At 37.2% G+C, this 14,265-nt stretch overlaps 2 protein-coding genes and 3 non-coding genes across 9 annotated transcripts; 4 read left to right on the top strand and 1 right to left on the bottom strand.

Moving 5' to 3' along the window:
* Nucleotides 1–1,551: 1,551 nt before the first annotated feature.
* Nucleotides 1,552–7,031, bottom strand: LOC131700503 (phosphoserine phosphatase-like). Of its 5 annotated transcripts, none has more exons than XM_058998096.1 (7): nucleotides 6,894–7,030; nucleotides 6,094–6,547; nucleotides 4,424–4,579; nucleotides 3,777–3,911; nucleotides 3,143–3,288; nucleotides 2,490–2,638; nucleotides 1,552–2,402 (listed from the first exon to the last, which is right to left on the bottom strand). In XM_058998096.1, the coding sequence occupies exons 3-7, from the start codon at nucleotides 4,561–4,563 to the stop codon at nucleotides 2,292–2,294; spliced, it is 681 nt and encodes a 226-aa protein (XP_058854079.1). In that variant the 5' UTR covers nucleotides 4,564–4,579; nucleotides 6,094–6,547; nucleotides 6,894–7,030; the 3' UTR covers nucleotides 1,552–2,291. The 5 variants fall into 5 exon arrangements, with proteins under 5 accessions (XP_058854079.1, XP_058854081.1, XP_058854082.1 ...); XM_058998098.1 differs by having other exon boundaries at nucleotides 6,094–6,268; XM_058998099.1 differs by lacking the exon at nucleotides 6,094–6,547 and having other exon boundaries at nucleotides 6,894–7,031.
* An 86-nt stretch (nucleotides 7,032–7,117) lies between these two features.
* LOC131700500 (T-complex protein 1 subunit zeta) lies at nucleotides 7,118–13,221 on the top strand. The gene is made up of 14 exons (XM_058998088.1): nucleotides 7,118–7,376; nucleotides 8,042–8,105; nucleotides 8,821–8,955; nucleotides 9,054–9,227; nucleotides 9,535–9,638; nucleotides 9,929–10,039; nucleotides 10,797–10,953; nucleotides 11,131–11,213; nucleotides 11,339–11,435; nucleotides 11,744–11,891; nucleotides 11,977–12,110; nucleotides 12,209–12,311; nucleotides 12,542–12,614; nucleotides 12,860–13,221. Exons 1-14 carry the CDS (start codon nucleotides 7,240–7,242, stop codon nucleotides 12,930–12,932), a joined length of 1,593 nt encoding a protein of 530 aa, XP_058854071.1. The 5' UTR covers nucleotides 7,118–7,239; the 3' UTR covers nucleotides 12,933–13,221.
* LOC117429987 (small nucleolar RNA SNORA15) lies at nucleotides 9,696–9,825 on the top strand. Its single transcript, XR_004548478.1, has one exon. It is a non-coding gene; the product is annotated as a small nucleolar RNA SNORA15 (small nucleolar RNA).
* On the top strand, nucleotides 10,202–10,337 carry LOC117429990 (small nucleolar RNA SNORA22). Its single transcript, XR_004548481.3, has one exon. It is a non-coding gene; the product is annotated as a small nucleolar RNA SNORA22 (small nucleolar RNA).
* LOC117429988 (small nucleolar RNA SNORA15) lies at nucleotides 11,526–11,661 on the top strand. Its single transcript, XR_004548479.3, has one exon. It is a non-coding gene; the product is annotated as a small nucleolar RNA SNORA15 (small nucleolar RNA).
* Nucleotides 13,222–14,265: the final 1,044 nt, after the last annotated feature.

Here is a 14,265-nt window from a genome sequence, read left to right as displayed (position 1 = left end):
CTTCCTTTTCCCATGAACCCATACATGTCTACAGGGTCGTTAAGATAAGCTCCCTTGTGAAAGGCTGGCATACTGTATCTTCGTACGGTTAATAATACTTTTAAGTGGGTCAGGAGCTATCAACCATGACAAATAACTCATCGTTATTTGGTCAGACGGTTAACATATATAATGTTTCAGGTATCTCTACCACAAACTACTTCAGTTGAAAATAAATATATTAATGTTAAGTTAATCATTCATGCCTTAGCTGAGATTTAGCACTGAGAGCTATTGGTAGTGGTATTTATTGGAAAACGTGTGACATTTTACTGCATTCTCTGAAGATTTAATGCATGTCCAGTTCTTGTATAAGACAGGCTTATGACATTGTATGATTTTATCAGATTATCGTTTTTCGTAATGAAGGTGTACAGTTTTTAAGAGTTTATAGTTTAACTCCCTGTGTTGAAATCAAGTTTTTAATTGAAACTGTTCATTTATGTTTCTCTGTAATATGTCTATGATCAAGACACAATACTGTATAATTTACAGAACATAATAAAGTTTATTTGCAGTGGTTGGGTAGGCCTTTTGTGCAAAGTGTCTTGGGTTCTGTACAGTGGTCCACAGCGAGAAACACCCTGAATATGATGCGTCATTTTTTTTGCAATAAGTGAAAAATAAAGTGTTCATTGTGTACTCTCTGTTTCTGTAATGCATGGGAGACAGTAAAGGCAACAACATTTCTTTCAACTGCTCAGCTTCAGGTGACAAACGTCTTCCAGCCCCATTGTGCTCTGTTTGACATTCATTAGATGCAGGGTACTGATTGCAATGGCAAATACAGTAGCTGGACTTCCAGCAATCTCTGCCTTTCTCTGATTAGAGTCCTGACTGTGTTTTCTGATGATTACAAAATCGTTTTGCCCTAATGTAAACCTGGAAATATGTGATGAGAGCTTTGGAAATGCGTCAGTGTTAGATGTAGTTGGTTTTGGGCCAAAGCTTTCTCTTGCTTTTCAGTACAACATGTTGTTGTCCTTTGTTGATAAAAGTAGTGTGAAAAAGTTTGCTCTGAATATTAAAGGGTTTTTTTTGGAAGTCTGGTCTTCTCAGACACATTGTATGTAAAGTTCCTTCTTAATACTGCAATTTAATTTGATTACACCCCAACAGAATGTGTGACTGAAGGCAAAAAATGTAATTCGTTGGCATGGCTTCAGTTTTTTTTTTTTTTTTCTGCATTCCTGTTGTTTGTTTCAACAAGTTTAAATTGATTTAGGGTTAGGGCTGAAGATGTTTGAAGCTGAGCAGTTGAAAGAAATGTTGTTACCGTTACAGAAACAAGTAATATCCAGGGGATTAAGTTAACTATCTAAGGGTGTGTAAAATTGGAACAGGCAAACTTTTGCTTGTTCATACTTCTAAAGTAAAATGCAAGATTAAATAAACCAGAACCGTCATTTACAACATTGCTAATTCTAAGGTAAAAAATATAAATCAGAATCAGAACCTGAACCTGAAAATTCTATAGAGACTACCGTTGCAAACAAAAAAAAAGTGACACAATTTAGTAAAAACAATTAATAGTAACTTTAATTGCAGTAGTGCTGTTTGTTTCTGTACCAAAATACTTTAGTGTTTACAGTCGTTAACTTTTTTCATACAAGTACGTTAATGTCAGTTTATACAGTAAGAGTGTGGTACCCAAGATCACACTTATATTAGATCAAGGGTTCTAAATCCACATCCCCAGGATGTATTTAAAAACACAGGCTTATATTTCAGTTTTTTCTATATGATACTGAGGACAAAGGAGTTGGCTTTTGGGTCATTCCAGCTCATGCGGAAGCAATTCTAGGGAGGTGTTTACTCTAGTTGTGGTTGATGATACAAAAACCACATGTGGTGGAGAAAAGGGTCTCGGGGGGGTAGGAACTGTGCAACTCCTGTCCTTCATGGTGACAGATCTGTATGGGGCAGCTTGTTATAGCCAGTGCTTTTAGATTTTCACAAATCCACAAGCACTCAAAAACAGAGACTAACAGAGAATACGATACTTCACGACAATACAGCAATTTATGCAAGTGACCAAGTCATTTTGTCCAATAAGCAGCCTTTTTCTTCAATGCCATTGCAAAAAGGACGGTCCCTGAAATGGACACTACAACTGCAAAGTCATTCTCAACCTCTAAATGCGTACATTGTTAAATGATGCCGGTTCTAAAAGCTATTTAAAACAATAAGTTATTTTTTTTAGTTCTGGTTGATCTACAACATTTTAAAAAGGTTTCTCTGTTCTTCAGTGCTTAAATCTTTTCCAGTTCTTGTAGGAGCTCGTGAAAGCTTGAGACGTACCACTTGCAGTTTTCTTTTACTTGCAGCCTCGTAACATTCCCACCAAATCCAATGAAAGCATTCTGGAACAAGATTGAAATACAACGTTAAATAGAATTATTGGACTTGCAAACATTTGCAAAAATGGAATTCTCTCTTAGTATACATACAGCAGGAGGGCAGGCTTCCATGTCTGTAGCACCGTCTCCAATCATCACCACCTTTTTTAAGCCATACTTCTCCTTTAGCAGGCTGATCACCTTCCCTTTCCCACCAGATTCTGCTGTAAGCTGCGTCTCATCAAACCCAGCATACTCTCCTGGGAGACGGAAGGGAAGAGTCATTTCTCAAAGTGCTCAGGGATGGAAATAAGACTTCTATTGCATAGCAGTTTCATCCATTTCAGGTTTTAATGCATGCTTGATTAGTCCCAGTGTATAGGTAACAAGCACAGGTGTGTCTCATTAAACTCCTTGTAAAACCAGGACTGCATTAAACTGCTATGCAATGGGAGTCATATTTCCATCTCTGGTGCTGGGGATCACTTTAGGACATTAGGATCTCTATCAGCAACAGAGTATTTATCTTTTGTATATAAAAACAATGGATTCATTGAGAAGGACTGGAACTACTTACTCATTGAATTTACTAAGTTAGGAGGGGTTATGCTATGCATATTAATAAACCGCATGATAATTTTAAAGCTTCAGCATGGTTAAATATACTACATCTGTGATCAAAAGGAACTCTAGATTGGGTGAAGATTTAGTAGCATGCACCTGATTCAATTCCCTTGCCTGCTAAACTGCACTAACGAACTTACCATTGAAGTAAAACTTCAATCTGTTTGCAAAGACATGGCTCAGGGGGATATTGAGCTGTGTGGCAACATGCTCCACAATACTGCGAAACCCCCCGGAGATCAGAAATATCTGCACATTGTGCTGCTGGAGACGCTCCACAAGCTCCCTATAGGAGAAAAACACAGGGAGCTCAGATCTGCTTTATTGATGAGCGTTTTATATATTAACATAAGGCATATAAACCTGAACCATCCTTTAAAGAAATCCCCTTCTCTGTTGCATTCTGGGCTATAACAGAGCTTGAAGATATCAGGTATATAAGTTCTTACTGCAACAGCTCACTCCTGTACAAACAGTTTCTCAGACTACCTTGGTTTCACACATGGCACATGAATTCCACATCTATTAAGTGTTTAGACAAACCAGGGCCTCCAATAAGGATCTTAATTTTACCCCATTCACTTGTACTGCTACCACACTAGAACCCTTTTTTCATAAAAGTTAGCAATGTGCTCAACAGCATTTTATATTTTCTTATATATTTTTTTTTAAAGAACAAGCTGCTATAAAGTCCCCTGCCGTTTCTAAGAAGTGAGAAAGGTGCTACAACATTTTGCTCCAACTTTTCTGGCAGAAAAAGACCTGGTTACTTACTGTATGCCTTCTGTTAACTGAGGAGGGTGGTCCGTGATTAACTTGTTCACTTGTTCTCGAGACGGTCTTATTATTGCAAGGCGCTTCGTTAAAGCTGTTTTAAAAGTCATAGTGCCACCCATAGCTTTGCGAGTCCTGAAATGCAAATAATTACAGACAACTCACTCTCATTAACAATAAGCTTCATTCAACGCTGTCTCTTCTGAACCTTGCAGTAATACTATGATGCTGGTACAGCCTGCTGAAGAATGAGGAAATAAAAAGCACCATCTAGAAGTTTTAGTCACCAATAAACTATTGCTACCGTAAGAGTTTTAGGAAGATGCCAAGTTTAATGTCTTGCAGATTTGAACATTGTGTCAGGAGTTATAGGTAATAAACCATGGTACAAGTGACTACTTATTTTCTGTTTATTCATAACCTGTACAATCAACCCCTCAAACTAAGAAATCAAGATGCAGTTGAAGTGGTCTCTCAGAGCCTTGGGTAGCCTCGCTAATTTATTCAGTGCTTGATGCCATTAGACTGCTCAGCATTAAAGTTCAGCTAATCTTCTCCAGACAGTCGGATTCTGTAAAAACAAAAAGCGCACTTACAGAATTTACACAATGCCCAGGTTGTATCAGAAAAGAAGTTGGTGTGCTTACATCTCTGTCACTGCGTCCCCAACTCCACAGAACTTAGCCAGTTCATCAATCCCTTCCTCTTTGATGACCGTGCTATCCACATCGAAACACACTGCATCAGCGGCACGGAATGTTGCCTTTGTCTCTAGGAGTGTCGTCATGGCGTTACAGGTAATTCTGCAATCACAAGAGCAAAAAGGGTCACAACAACCTTTGCATGAAACCAGCTTAGCTACGAATCACTCATTGAATCTGCAAAAAGCTCTTTACTGCTACTGAACTGTTGACAGACTTTTTTCCAGCTGTTGGGAAGTTTTCTTTCAGAAGCTTGTTTGCAGAGGTTGATGCTTGAGCATCAGGATAACAAAAAGGGGCTGAAGTAAGTTGATGGGCACAATAGCACAACAATCAAGTAGATGCAACGTGGTAGCATGCACCAGCAACCATCAACCACCGTACACATCCTTACTGCTGTACAAATCGAGTCAGCGCAAACAGTCTTCCTGGTCATGTAACTGTGCACGGCTTTTATTTCCAGAGTTGAGACATTTCTCAGAATGAGAAGGTTTTAGTTACAGTATCTTTGTCAATGAAGAGGTTTTGCATTTACGGTTTCGTTTTTGATTTGATCGCCGATTCACAGAGCCCGCTGTACACAGGCTGCTCATCGTGACTGGTGGGACTACCTCATTAAAAGTCATTCGTTTCCAATTTGCTGCTTTAACGAATCCAAATCGTACGATCAACAGGCATCCATTGTTTCCAAAAAAAAAAAAAGAAAGAAAGATAATAAAACCTGCGACACAGGAATGTTACAAAACACCGGTCTCCCTCTCACTCATAACTGAAGTGTGTGTGTGTATATATATATATATATATATATATATATATATATATATATATATATATATATATATATATAGATATATAATGCAGCATACCATTTTGCGTAAGACAAAATTAAATCTCGATGACCTAAAAAACCTGCAGACCTGCTTTATCTGTACTTGCTATAATAAATGAGCATACACTTTGTAATCTGAATTTTCTTTTTCCTTATCCAACTAATCTGCAGTACTAGTTAAATCACGGGTACTGTTCTGGTCAGATCAAGTATTTATATGATTCACAGTCAAAGGAAAGGTTATGACATTTTTTTTTAACTGGTCAGCTTCACAATAAAGTTGGTTTGAAAAGTCTAGGTGATATGGTTGTGAATATCAAATGGATATTAAACTTCAAACCAACTTTACCACGGTACCAAATTAAAGTTCTCTCACCGGCAAATTCAGCAAGCAGGACTAGGCAAAGTCTCCTTGGGTTCTCAGATCTCTCAAGCACAAGACATGTGATGAACCGTGAGGCTGGTTATACATACAAGAAGATTGCATCATCCTTCAGAACTGCTTCTATTGAAGCATTTTTTATATTGACAATCCCCAAAGCCACACCTACCAACACCAAGCAACAACATATATATTATATATATATATATATATATATATATATATATATATATATATATATATATATATATATATATATATATATATATATATATATATATAATTCTCACTAAATAATTTACCATTTGTTTGGAACTTTTATTTAAAAAACACGGTGCCTAACAACATATTCACGAACACCAGTGTTTGGCAGCTTGTAAATAAAGTTTCTTGCAGCTGACTTACCTTGTTTGATTGCAAAATGTACTCGTTGTTAGGTCCGCAAACTTCTTTACGTTTCCTCTGAACGGATTTTTCAAAAATATTATATACTGTCATTAAGTATAATAAGGCCTTTTGTCCGTTTCTTGCAAGTTATATTGTTCATTCAAATGCAAAACGGATCTGTCCGTGTGCCGGTCTGCAGAATAACGATAAAAGGGAAGGACATGTTCAATACTGTAATGTCAGTACGCACCTTTGCTGCCTGACATTTGACGACAAAGTCAGCTGAGCAAATCTGTTTTTAGGACCGCCCCTTTTTCAATCCTTGTGTTAACCGTTCTGCGCTCTCATTTCCCTGCTGTGTAGTTAGTCTGGACACATTGGGGTTATCCTTTTTAAAAGTTTCGTGATAGTCGATATATTCTGTCCCCGAGTATAAATCGCCACATTCATGGATTCTGTACATCATGATAAACTGCAATAGAAAAATCGATCAAAAGACCATAGCCTTGATTTCTACTAATCTTATTTAATAAGTTAGTACAGAGTTGATCACCAAATGGTCTGTTAACTTACTGGATAGTCTGTAATTGCTAAATATATTGGTTGCACCCGTGCCACACACATCTGTGTGGGTTGTTATGTTAGAGGGGCAGTAATAATCAACAACATTATACAATTGGCTTTGAAAAACAACAGATGTAGGAAGAGCACTGATGCGCTTTCATTCTTAGAAAATTAACTGTATACGTTGCATGTAACTGGAGAATTTTTACTTAATTACTGTTTTAAGATTTGAACTGAAGTTTCCACGGTCTTACCACGACTGGTTTTGCTTAAATTCAATACCGCTGCAACTCCAGCAAATTCATTTTTGTTGTCAGACTCCAACTAGCGCCGCCTCCATGGCGACTGAAGCCCAGCTCTGACGACTGACGCTGTGTAACACGCTGACGGTAAGTGACTTCTGCGTAACCAATCACACACCGCACAGGAATGCTCCAGGGGGGGGTGGCCACCAATCGTTGCAGAGTGAGGAGGGGCTGGTGGGTAAGCACGTCAGAGTGTTCTAGAAGCCGGCAACGCGAGCGATATTCCGCGGGCCGCTGATTCATTCCGCCTTCTTTGCTCCGATTTGTTTTCTCGGCCGGCTGAACTCCTGTCGACATGTCCGCTATAAAAGCCCTCAACCCGAAAGCAGAGGTGGCCCGGGCCCAGGCAGCCCTCGCTGTTAATATCAGCGCAGCCCGGGGGCTCCAGGACGTGCTAAAAAGCAACCTCGGACCCAAAGGAACCATGAAAATGTGAGTGGCGTGTGTTCTTTGTAAGAAGTGCTTTGTTAAAATAACGGATTTCTTGAACACTAAGATGTGAATGAAAGCACTTTTTTTTAAAAGCACGACATGTCAATGGTGTAACTGCTGATTAATCATTATTTTTTTTCTCACATCTTTGTGTTCTGTGTGCATGTTTGTAAATAAAAAGCACAAACGGTAGCTTAGAGGCCTACACCAAGCAGAAAACGTAACTGTTGTGTTGTTTACGAATTTGGCGTAAGGGAGAAGGTAACGACAGTTTTTTTTTTTTTTTTTGCGACGATTTAAAATCCCAAAATGCAAACTTCTTCATGTGAACTTTGTTATAAATGAACACAAGACTCGTGTATACTAGCCAGTGAACTGTTTTGTGCTTTTTCGTTGGAGCTGTGTTGCGAAAACAGCGTAAGTGTGAAGAGAATGCAGGATGTGTAGCGGGAGTCGAGGCGCGGCCGAGTGGGGGTGGGGAAATAGCAGAACACGTGGGGTTTAACAGATTTCACCATTTACCGTTTTGAACTCAAATATTTAGATATGCAATAAATACTAATATGATTGCGGTGGTATTCGTTGATCATTTGATAGCTGGGTACTAAAGCAGACGGTAGTCTGCTGCTTAACGTTTAATAGATGTTTGTATGATGTGTCAACAGGCTTGTTTCTGGTGCGGGAGACATAAAGCTCACCAAAGATGGTAATGTGCTGCTGCACGAAATGGTAAGTAATAATCTACACGATTGCCAAATGCTTTTTTGTTGTTGCTTTCTCGTTCTAAAACGCTGTGATCATGATTAGGACATACCGTTGCGTCGCTTATTCTGTCTGTTATGATGCTATACGGAGTTAAGGATTTGAAAGATATCTTTGTGTCATGCTTATATTACACAGGGAAACAGATTCGTTAAACTGGTTAAAAAAACTGATCAGGGTTTAGTTGTGGTTTTATGAACTAAGTGGTTAATAAATGTATCTAGATAAGAAAACAAACTATCTATATATATATATATATATATATATATATATAATATATATATATATAATTATTGACAAATGCACAGTAAACACCCCAACGTGCTGTGTAGCACTCTTGGTCATTAAACTGTGCCAAAGTGAAATCTGGGCTGTACCTCTGCATTGGAAGAACTTTTATTACTTGTACATGTATTCAGCGGCCCTGTACAGTTCAGTATATGGCAATACAAATTAGTTATGCATGCAATCTAGTTTCATTGTTAAATGCAACAAATACTAACAATTTGGATCAACTGTGTGTCTGTTTTCTACCTATTCTGTAGAAGCATGAATAGTGTAATTTGAGTAGATATTCTGGTAGTCCCATCGTTTTATGATCCTTTGACGCTGGATTCTTTTATGAAACTATAAATGCATCCTAATTTCCTTATGATGTAATGCATCTTATGTTTTTACACAGCAAATTCAACACCCTACAGCCTCATTGATAGCCAAGGTTGCTACAGCACAGGATGACATCACAGGAGATGGCACCACTTCCAATGTTCTCATTATTGGAGAGTTGCTGAAGCAAGCCGATCTCTATGTATCTGAGGTAAGCAGCAGAGACACTGTTGTTTTTACAGTAAGATTTTTTTCAAATGTAATTTTGAGCTGCATAGATTAGTATACTAATGTGTTCTGTTTCTTCAGGGACTTCATCCACGAATAATTGCTGAGGGGTTTGAAGCTGCAAAAGAGAAAGCACTTCAGGTTCTGGAACAAGTGAAGGTGACTAAAGAGATGGACAGAGAGACCCTGATCAATGTTGCCAGGACTTCTCTTCGCACCAAAGTTCATGTTGAGCTTGCAGATCTCTTGACAGAGGTGAGCCTCTTGATTTTTCTCATTTTAAATTTGTGTGTGTGAGATTTGCAGTTCTCTTGATCATTAAACAGTTCTACAGTAAAAACGTGGGCTGTACCACTGCAATGGCAGAACAGTTTAGTTTTTTTCCTTCATGTATTGTGACCCAGTACAGTTGAATAGTGAGGAATTTAAATTGGGTCATTTTATAAAAGCTGTGTGTATTGTAACCTTTTCAGCTGGTAATTTGAAATGAGTTCCATGTAAAAGTACAAAAATAAATCTTCAGTGTTTTGTCCACGTGTCAACTTTTTTTTTTTTTTTGCAGGCTGTCGTAGATGCTGTTCTTTCTATCCGACAACCAAATGAGCCCATTGATCTCTTTATGGTTGAGATTATGGAGATGAAACACAAAACAGATAGTGACACAGTGTAAGTGTTCCTGGAAAGCTATTCCAAGTATCATTTGTATCAAAGACCAAGTTTTATGCATGGAAGAATTCTGTATTACCTTTATCAGTAGTATATGCAGTCAGACACCATGCTACAGTATATTTCACTCTTAAACAGTGTGATCAGCAGTTCGTTTGCTGTCTACAAAGAAAGACTGAATACAAGATCTTAGATCACCACCTTCACAGTTTGATTATGATTTTCAATTGATATGTTCCTGCATTGAGTGAAAGAATTTACTGACTCCTGACTGGTTTTAATTTTTGTAGTCTGATCAGAGGGTTGGTTTTGGACCATGGTGCTCGACATCCTGACATGAAAAAGAGAGTTGAGGATGCTTATATTCTTACCTGCAATGTTTCCTTGGAATACGAAAAGACGTAAGTGGATCTGAATTTTCAACTTTTCTTATTTCCAGCATGGAATATTTGTGCTTCTGGTTATGTTCAGTTAAACACCACAGATATTTCTAAAAAGTGGTGTCTAATGTGGAATTACGTTTATTTTAAAACCTTGCGTTTGTTTGTATGCATTTGATTTATTTGCACAGTGAACACCCCAGCGTGCCATGTAGCACTCCTGGTCATCTTAATCTGTGCCAAAGTAAAATCTGGTCTGTACCTCTGCATTGAAAGAACTTTCTTTTCTTCTAAATGTATTCAACGGCCCAGTACATGTAGTGCTAATGCTTTTGTTCATATCCTGCAATACACAACTCCTCTTTTTTTTTTTTTTTTTTTTTTTTTTTTTTAACAATGTATTGATTCACAGAGTAGTTAAACCCTTCTGTTTCTGCGTCCACTTATGGCCATATATATATTGGTGTATAACTGCAACAGTTTGTTGCAATGTTAACAGTCGCAGGCATCTTGATCCTGATCGTATTACTAAAACTGCTCCAATGGTTAACTTCTTGCAACAGATAAAAAAAAATTAATAGGTCAGTTGCAATATGACTTTCTGACAAACAATTTGTAAATATGAAATATGTGCATATATATATGGGCTATTGGTGCTGTAGAATAATGCAGTATGCGGTGCCATACACTACAAGTGTTATTGCATATCTTGATCTATCAATTAAAGATTACCTATTTGTGTCTTATTGTGTGTGTGTGTTTTATTTATTTTCTCCAGGGAAGTAACCTCAGGTTTTTTCTACAAGAGTGCTGATGAGAGGGAGAAGTTGGTTAAAGCAGAAAGAAAGTTCATTGAAGAGCGAGTCAAAAAAATTATTGAATTGAAGAAGGCGGTCTGTGGAGACTCAAAAGGATTTGTTGTGATTAATCAGAAGGTGACATTTTGTTTTTGTGAAATTTTTTATAGAATCCAAGCATTCCACATACCTGAGTTAGGGTTTGTATGTTTAAAGATGCAGAGAACACTGCCCATTTTGCATAGATTTTGTTTTGAGAACAGATTCTTCTAGCATGTGGCTTGAACTTATTTTTTTTCTCATTTAATTTTGCAGGGCATTGATCCCTTTTCACTGGATTCACTTGCAAAAGAAGGAATTGTGGCACTTCGCAGAGCAAAGAGAAGAAATATGGAAAGGTACATCACTAGATATTTCCTTATGAAAATTGTGCTTTATTAATAATTCTAAACCCTGGCGACGACTTAATTAAAACAGTCTGCTTCATTTTAGCCTTTAATCTTTTTTTCTCTCCTCCTTTCAGACTTTCACTTGCTTGTGGGGGTATTGCTATGAATTCTGTGGATGACCTCACACCAGAATGCTTGGGACATGCTGGTCTTGTGTTTGAACACACACTTGTGAGTAATTTTATTTGTGTGTTTTAACATAGGTTTAGAAACTGTAGATCTTGTATTTTGCTGTACATAAACATCATTTTAAATAAATGTGCATGGAAGAATTCTGCATTGGCTTTTGACGTAGCCAAAGCAGTCAGACACCATGCGACAGTGAGCTTCACTCTTGCTTCTGAACATGTAGTGTCATAATATTCTTGATATCTGCATACATAGAGTGAATACAGTACTAACTGCTACAAATTAACTGTATAGCTGTAATGCTAGTTACATGTAAACCGTTAATTTTTAGATCTGTTTGCTTTCCACAGGGGGAGGAGAAGTTTACGTTCATTGAACAATGCAGCAACCCACGCTCTGTGACACTTTTGGTTAAGGGTCCAAACAAGCACACTTTGACACAGATCAAAGATGCTGTGAGAGATGGTCTTCGGGCAGTGAAAAATGCAATTGAAGATGGTGTGTACAGTGTTATGTTTGCATGAATGAGTTTATATTGGGCTAGTTCAGGTGTGACGCTTAACAATTTGTTCTTTTCTTTTAGGCAGTGTAGTGTCTGGAGGAGGTGCTTTTGAAGTTGCAGTAGCTGATGCATTAATTAAGCACAAACCTAATGTCAAAGGAAGGGCCCAACTTGGAGTACAGGCATTTGCAGATGCTCTGCTTATTATTCCAAAGGTAGGTGTCTGGTTCTTGCTGTGTAATATTTTTAAATGGTTATACTGTCTTTGTGATATTATAGGGTTTACTGCCTTTTAATTCTCCTCCCATCCCAGGTCCTTGCCCAGAACTCTGGTTATGATCCTCAAGAAACCTTGGTGAAACTTCAGACAGAATATAAAGAGTCTGGACAACTTGTTGGTGTGAACTTGAGCACTGGTGAGTTGCGGTACTTTGTATTGTTGAATCCATTTTTTATTTTTTTTTACCTATTGTAAATACTTGGCCATTTTTAAATCTGAACAAATCAATTTCTGTAACAATGTTTACATATTCCTACATTTTGGAACTCATTAGAAAGGCATGTGTTAAGACTTCTAGCTTATATGTATATTTTAATTGTCTCATTTGTTTTGTATTTGTGACATGCACTTTGACTATTTTCATAGGTGAGCCAATGGTTGCAGCAGAAGTCGGTGTTTGGGACAACTACGGTGTTAAGAAGCAGCTTCTACATTCATGGTAAGTGACTTCTTCTCTGTGCAGTGCAATTTATGATACTTGATTTAACGCTTTGTTTTGGCAAACTTGACATGCAAGATATGTTTTGTAGCAGGCTGTAGTGCATTTTATCCTTACTTGGTCATTGTATTGATAATTTGAATGCTGACATATTGAAATACAAGTCCCTATCTGCACAGTAGAATGTCATGTTTGTAACTTTTAAAAATCTCACAGCTAATTCTGTTTTAATGTTCTTTCTGCAGCACGGTTATTGCTAGCAACATTCTTCTGGTGGATGAGATCATGAGAGCTGGAATGTCTTCCCTTAAAGGCTAAAATCGAAGAAAAGCGAAGGACAGTCATTGGTGGTCAAAAATGCCACTTCCAGCAAGCACTTTGACATCTTCAACACAAAGCTAATGTTCGCAGAGATTTACAATGCTGTAGTGACATGCAAGGCATACATCATTAAATGTTTAAGAAGCCATTTGTCCCTGTTTTAATACATTGATTCTTTGCTCCAGAATTAAACAAGTTATTTATTTGAATTTGTTAATGGCACTGAACTGTACAGGGCAGCGTCCCACTAACTGTGCCCAATAAAGTTTTTGTTCGGCTCTGAAAATTGATTTCTAGAATATTTTGTTGTGTTTGTATTTTTCTATTTGACAAAGAATGATATCCTTTTATTCTAAGTTTACATGAGTGTAAACATGTTTATTATACATTAATGTTAGATTATAAATGCAAGTATGTGTGTTATTCCTGCTCTAGAAAGCCAAACTACACTTTTATAATCTGTGCCTATGATACTTGACGTGCTGTTTTAGTGGAACATACTGTGTGCCACTCGGTGAACTGGCTGTAAAGATTCTGCACATGAACGTTCTATTTGTCATGACCTCATAAAAACTGCTTTCTTGATACAGTGAACAGTTCATGGATGTAAATATCAAAGGTGAATAATGGGGACAAAGCTACATAGAATGGCAATAGTTTCCAGATTTGTAGTATTCTGCAAAAGTTTATCAATGATAGGTTTACTGGAGTAGATGTTACCTTTTCAATAAGGTAGACAGTGCAGTGGGGATATTGATGCCAGTAACCAAAATGGGCTAAGGGATTTAATTAAAATGTAATCAATTATTGATCAATTGAAATACGCAGAGCTCCACTGAAGTGTGAATTGGTGTTTATTATATATGATCTGCCACATCACTTTGCAGCATACTCGCACGATTACTTTCAAATTGAGATTTAAGATCCTTTGTTCCTCTGTGAAAAAACAAACTTATTTTGTCACTTTATGAAGTAAATCTTGGTGTGATCAAATGATAACTTTAAATGCAATTCTATTTAAAAACAACCCTGGTCAAGTTCATGTATTTAAATATATATAAATATAAAAAATAAATAAAAGGGTTCACTTATCAGCATCTCGGTAATTGGGTCTCTAACATTACCAGTAATTGTAGAGGTATTACAGTTTTTCTTTATTTAATTTTAAGTCTTACCAATTAAATGGAATTATTAGTTGAAATTGGCAGCGGTCATAAAGAAGTTGAATAGTGAAGTGTACGCATAGTTTAAAATAAATTGTTTATATTAAGAAATTACATTATTTTATTGATCTTATACCAGATAAACTCATACAGTAACTAAGAATCAA

This window comes from Acipenser ruthenus, chromosome 24 (genome assembly GCF_902713425.1).
Source record: "Acipenser ruthenus chromosome 24, fAciRut3.2 maternal haplotype, whole genome shotgun sequence".
Lineage (NCBI taxonomy): Eukaryota > Metazoa > Chordata > Actinopteri > Acipenseriformes > Acipenseridae > Acipenser > Acipenser ruthenus.
This window is presented reverse-complemented; position numbering and strand designations above follow the sequence as displayed.

Coding starts and splice junctions, on each gene's coding strand:
- LOC131700500 (XM_058998088.1), top strand. CDS start 7,240: ATGTCCGCTATAAAAGCCCTCAACCCGAAAGCAGAGGTGGCCCGGGCC. Junction 11,436..11,743: donor TTGTGTTTGAACACACACTT/GTGAGTAATTTT, acceptor TGCTTTCCACAG/GGGGAGGAGAAGTTTACGTT. Junction 11,892..11,976: donor GAAAAATGCAATTGAAGATG/GTGTGTACAGTG, acceptor CTTTTCTTTTAG/GCAGTGTAGTGTCTGGAGGA.
- LOC131700503 (XM_058998099.1), bottom strand. CDS start 4,563: ATGACGACACTCCTAGAGACAAAGGCAACATTCCGTGCCGCTGATGCA. Junction 3,912..4,423: donor GGGGACGCAGTGACAGAGAT/GTAAGCACACCA, acceptor TTTGCATTTCAG/GACTCGCAAAGCTATGGGTG. Junction 2,639..3,142: donor ATTGAAGTTTTACTTCAATG/GTAAGTTCGTTA, acceptor TCCGTCTCCCAG/GAGAGTATGCTGGGTTTGAT.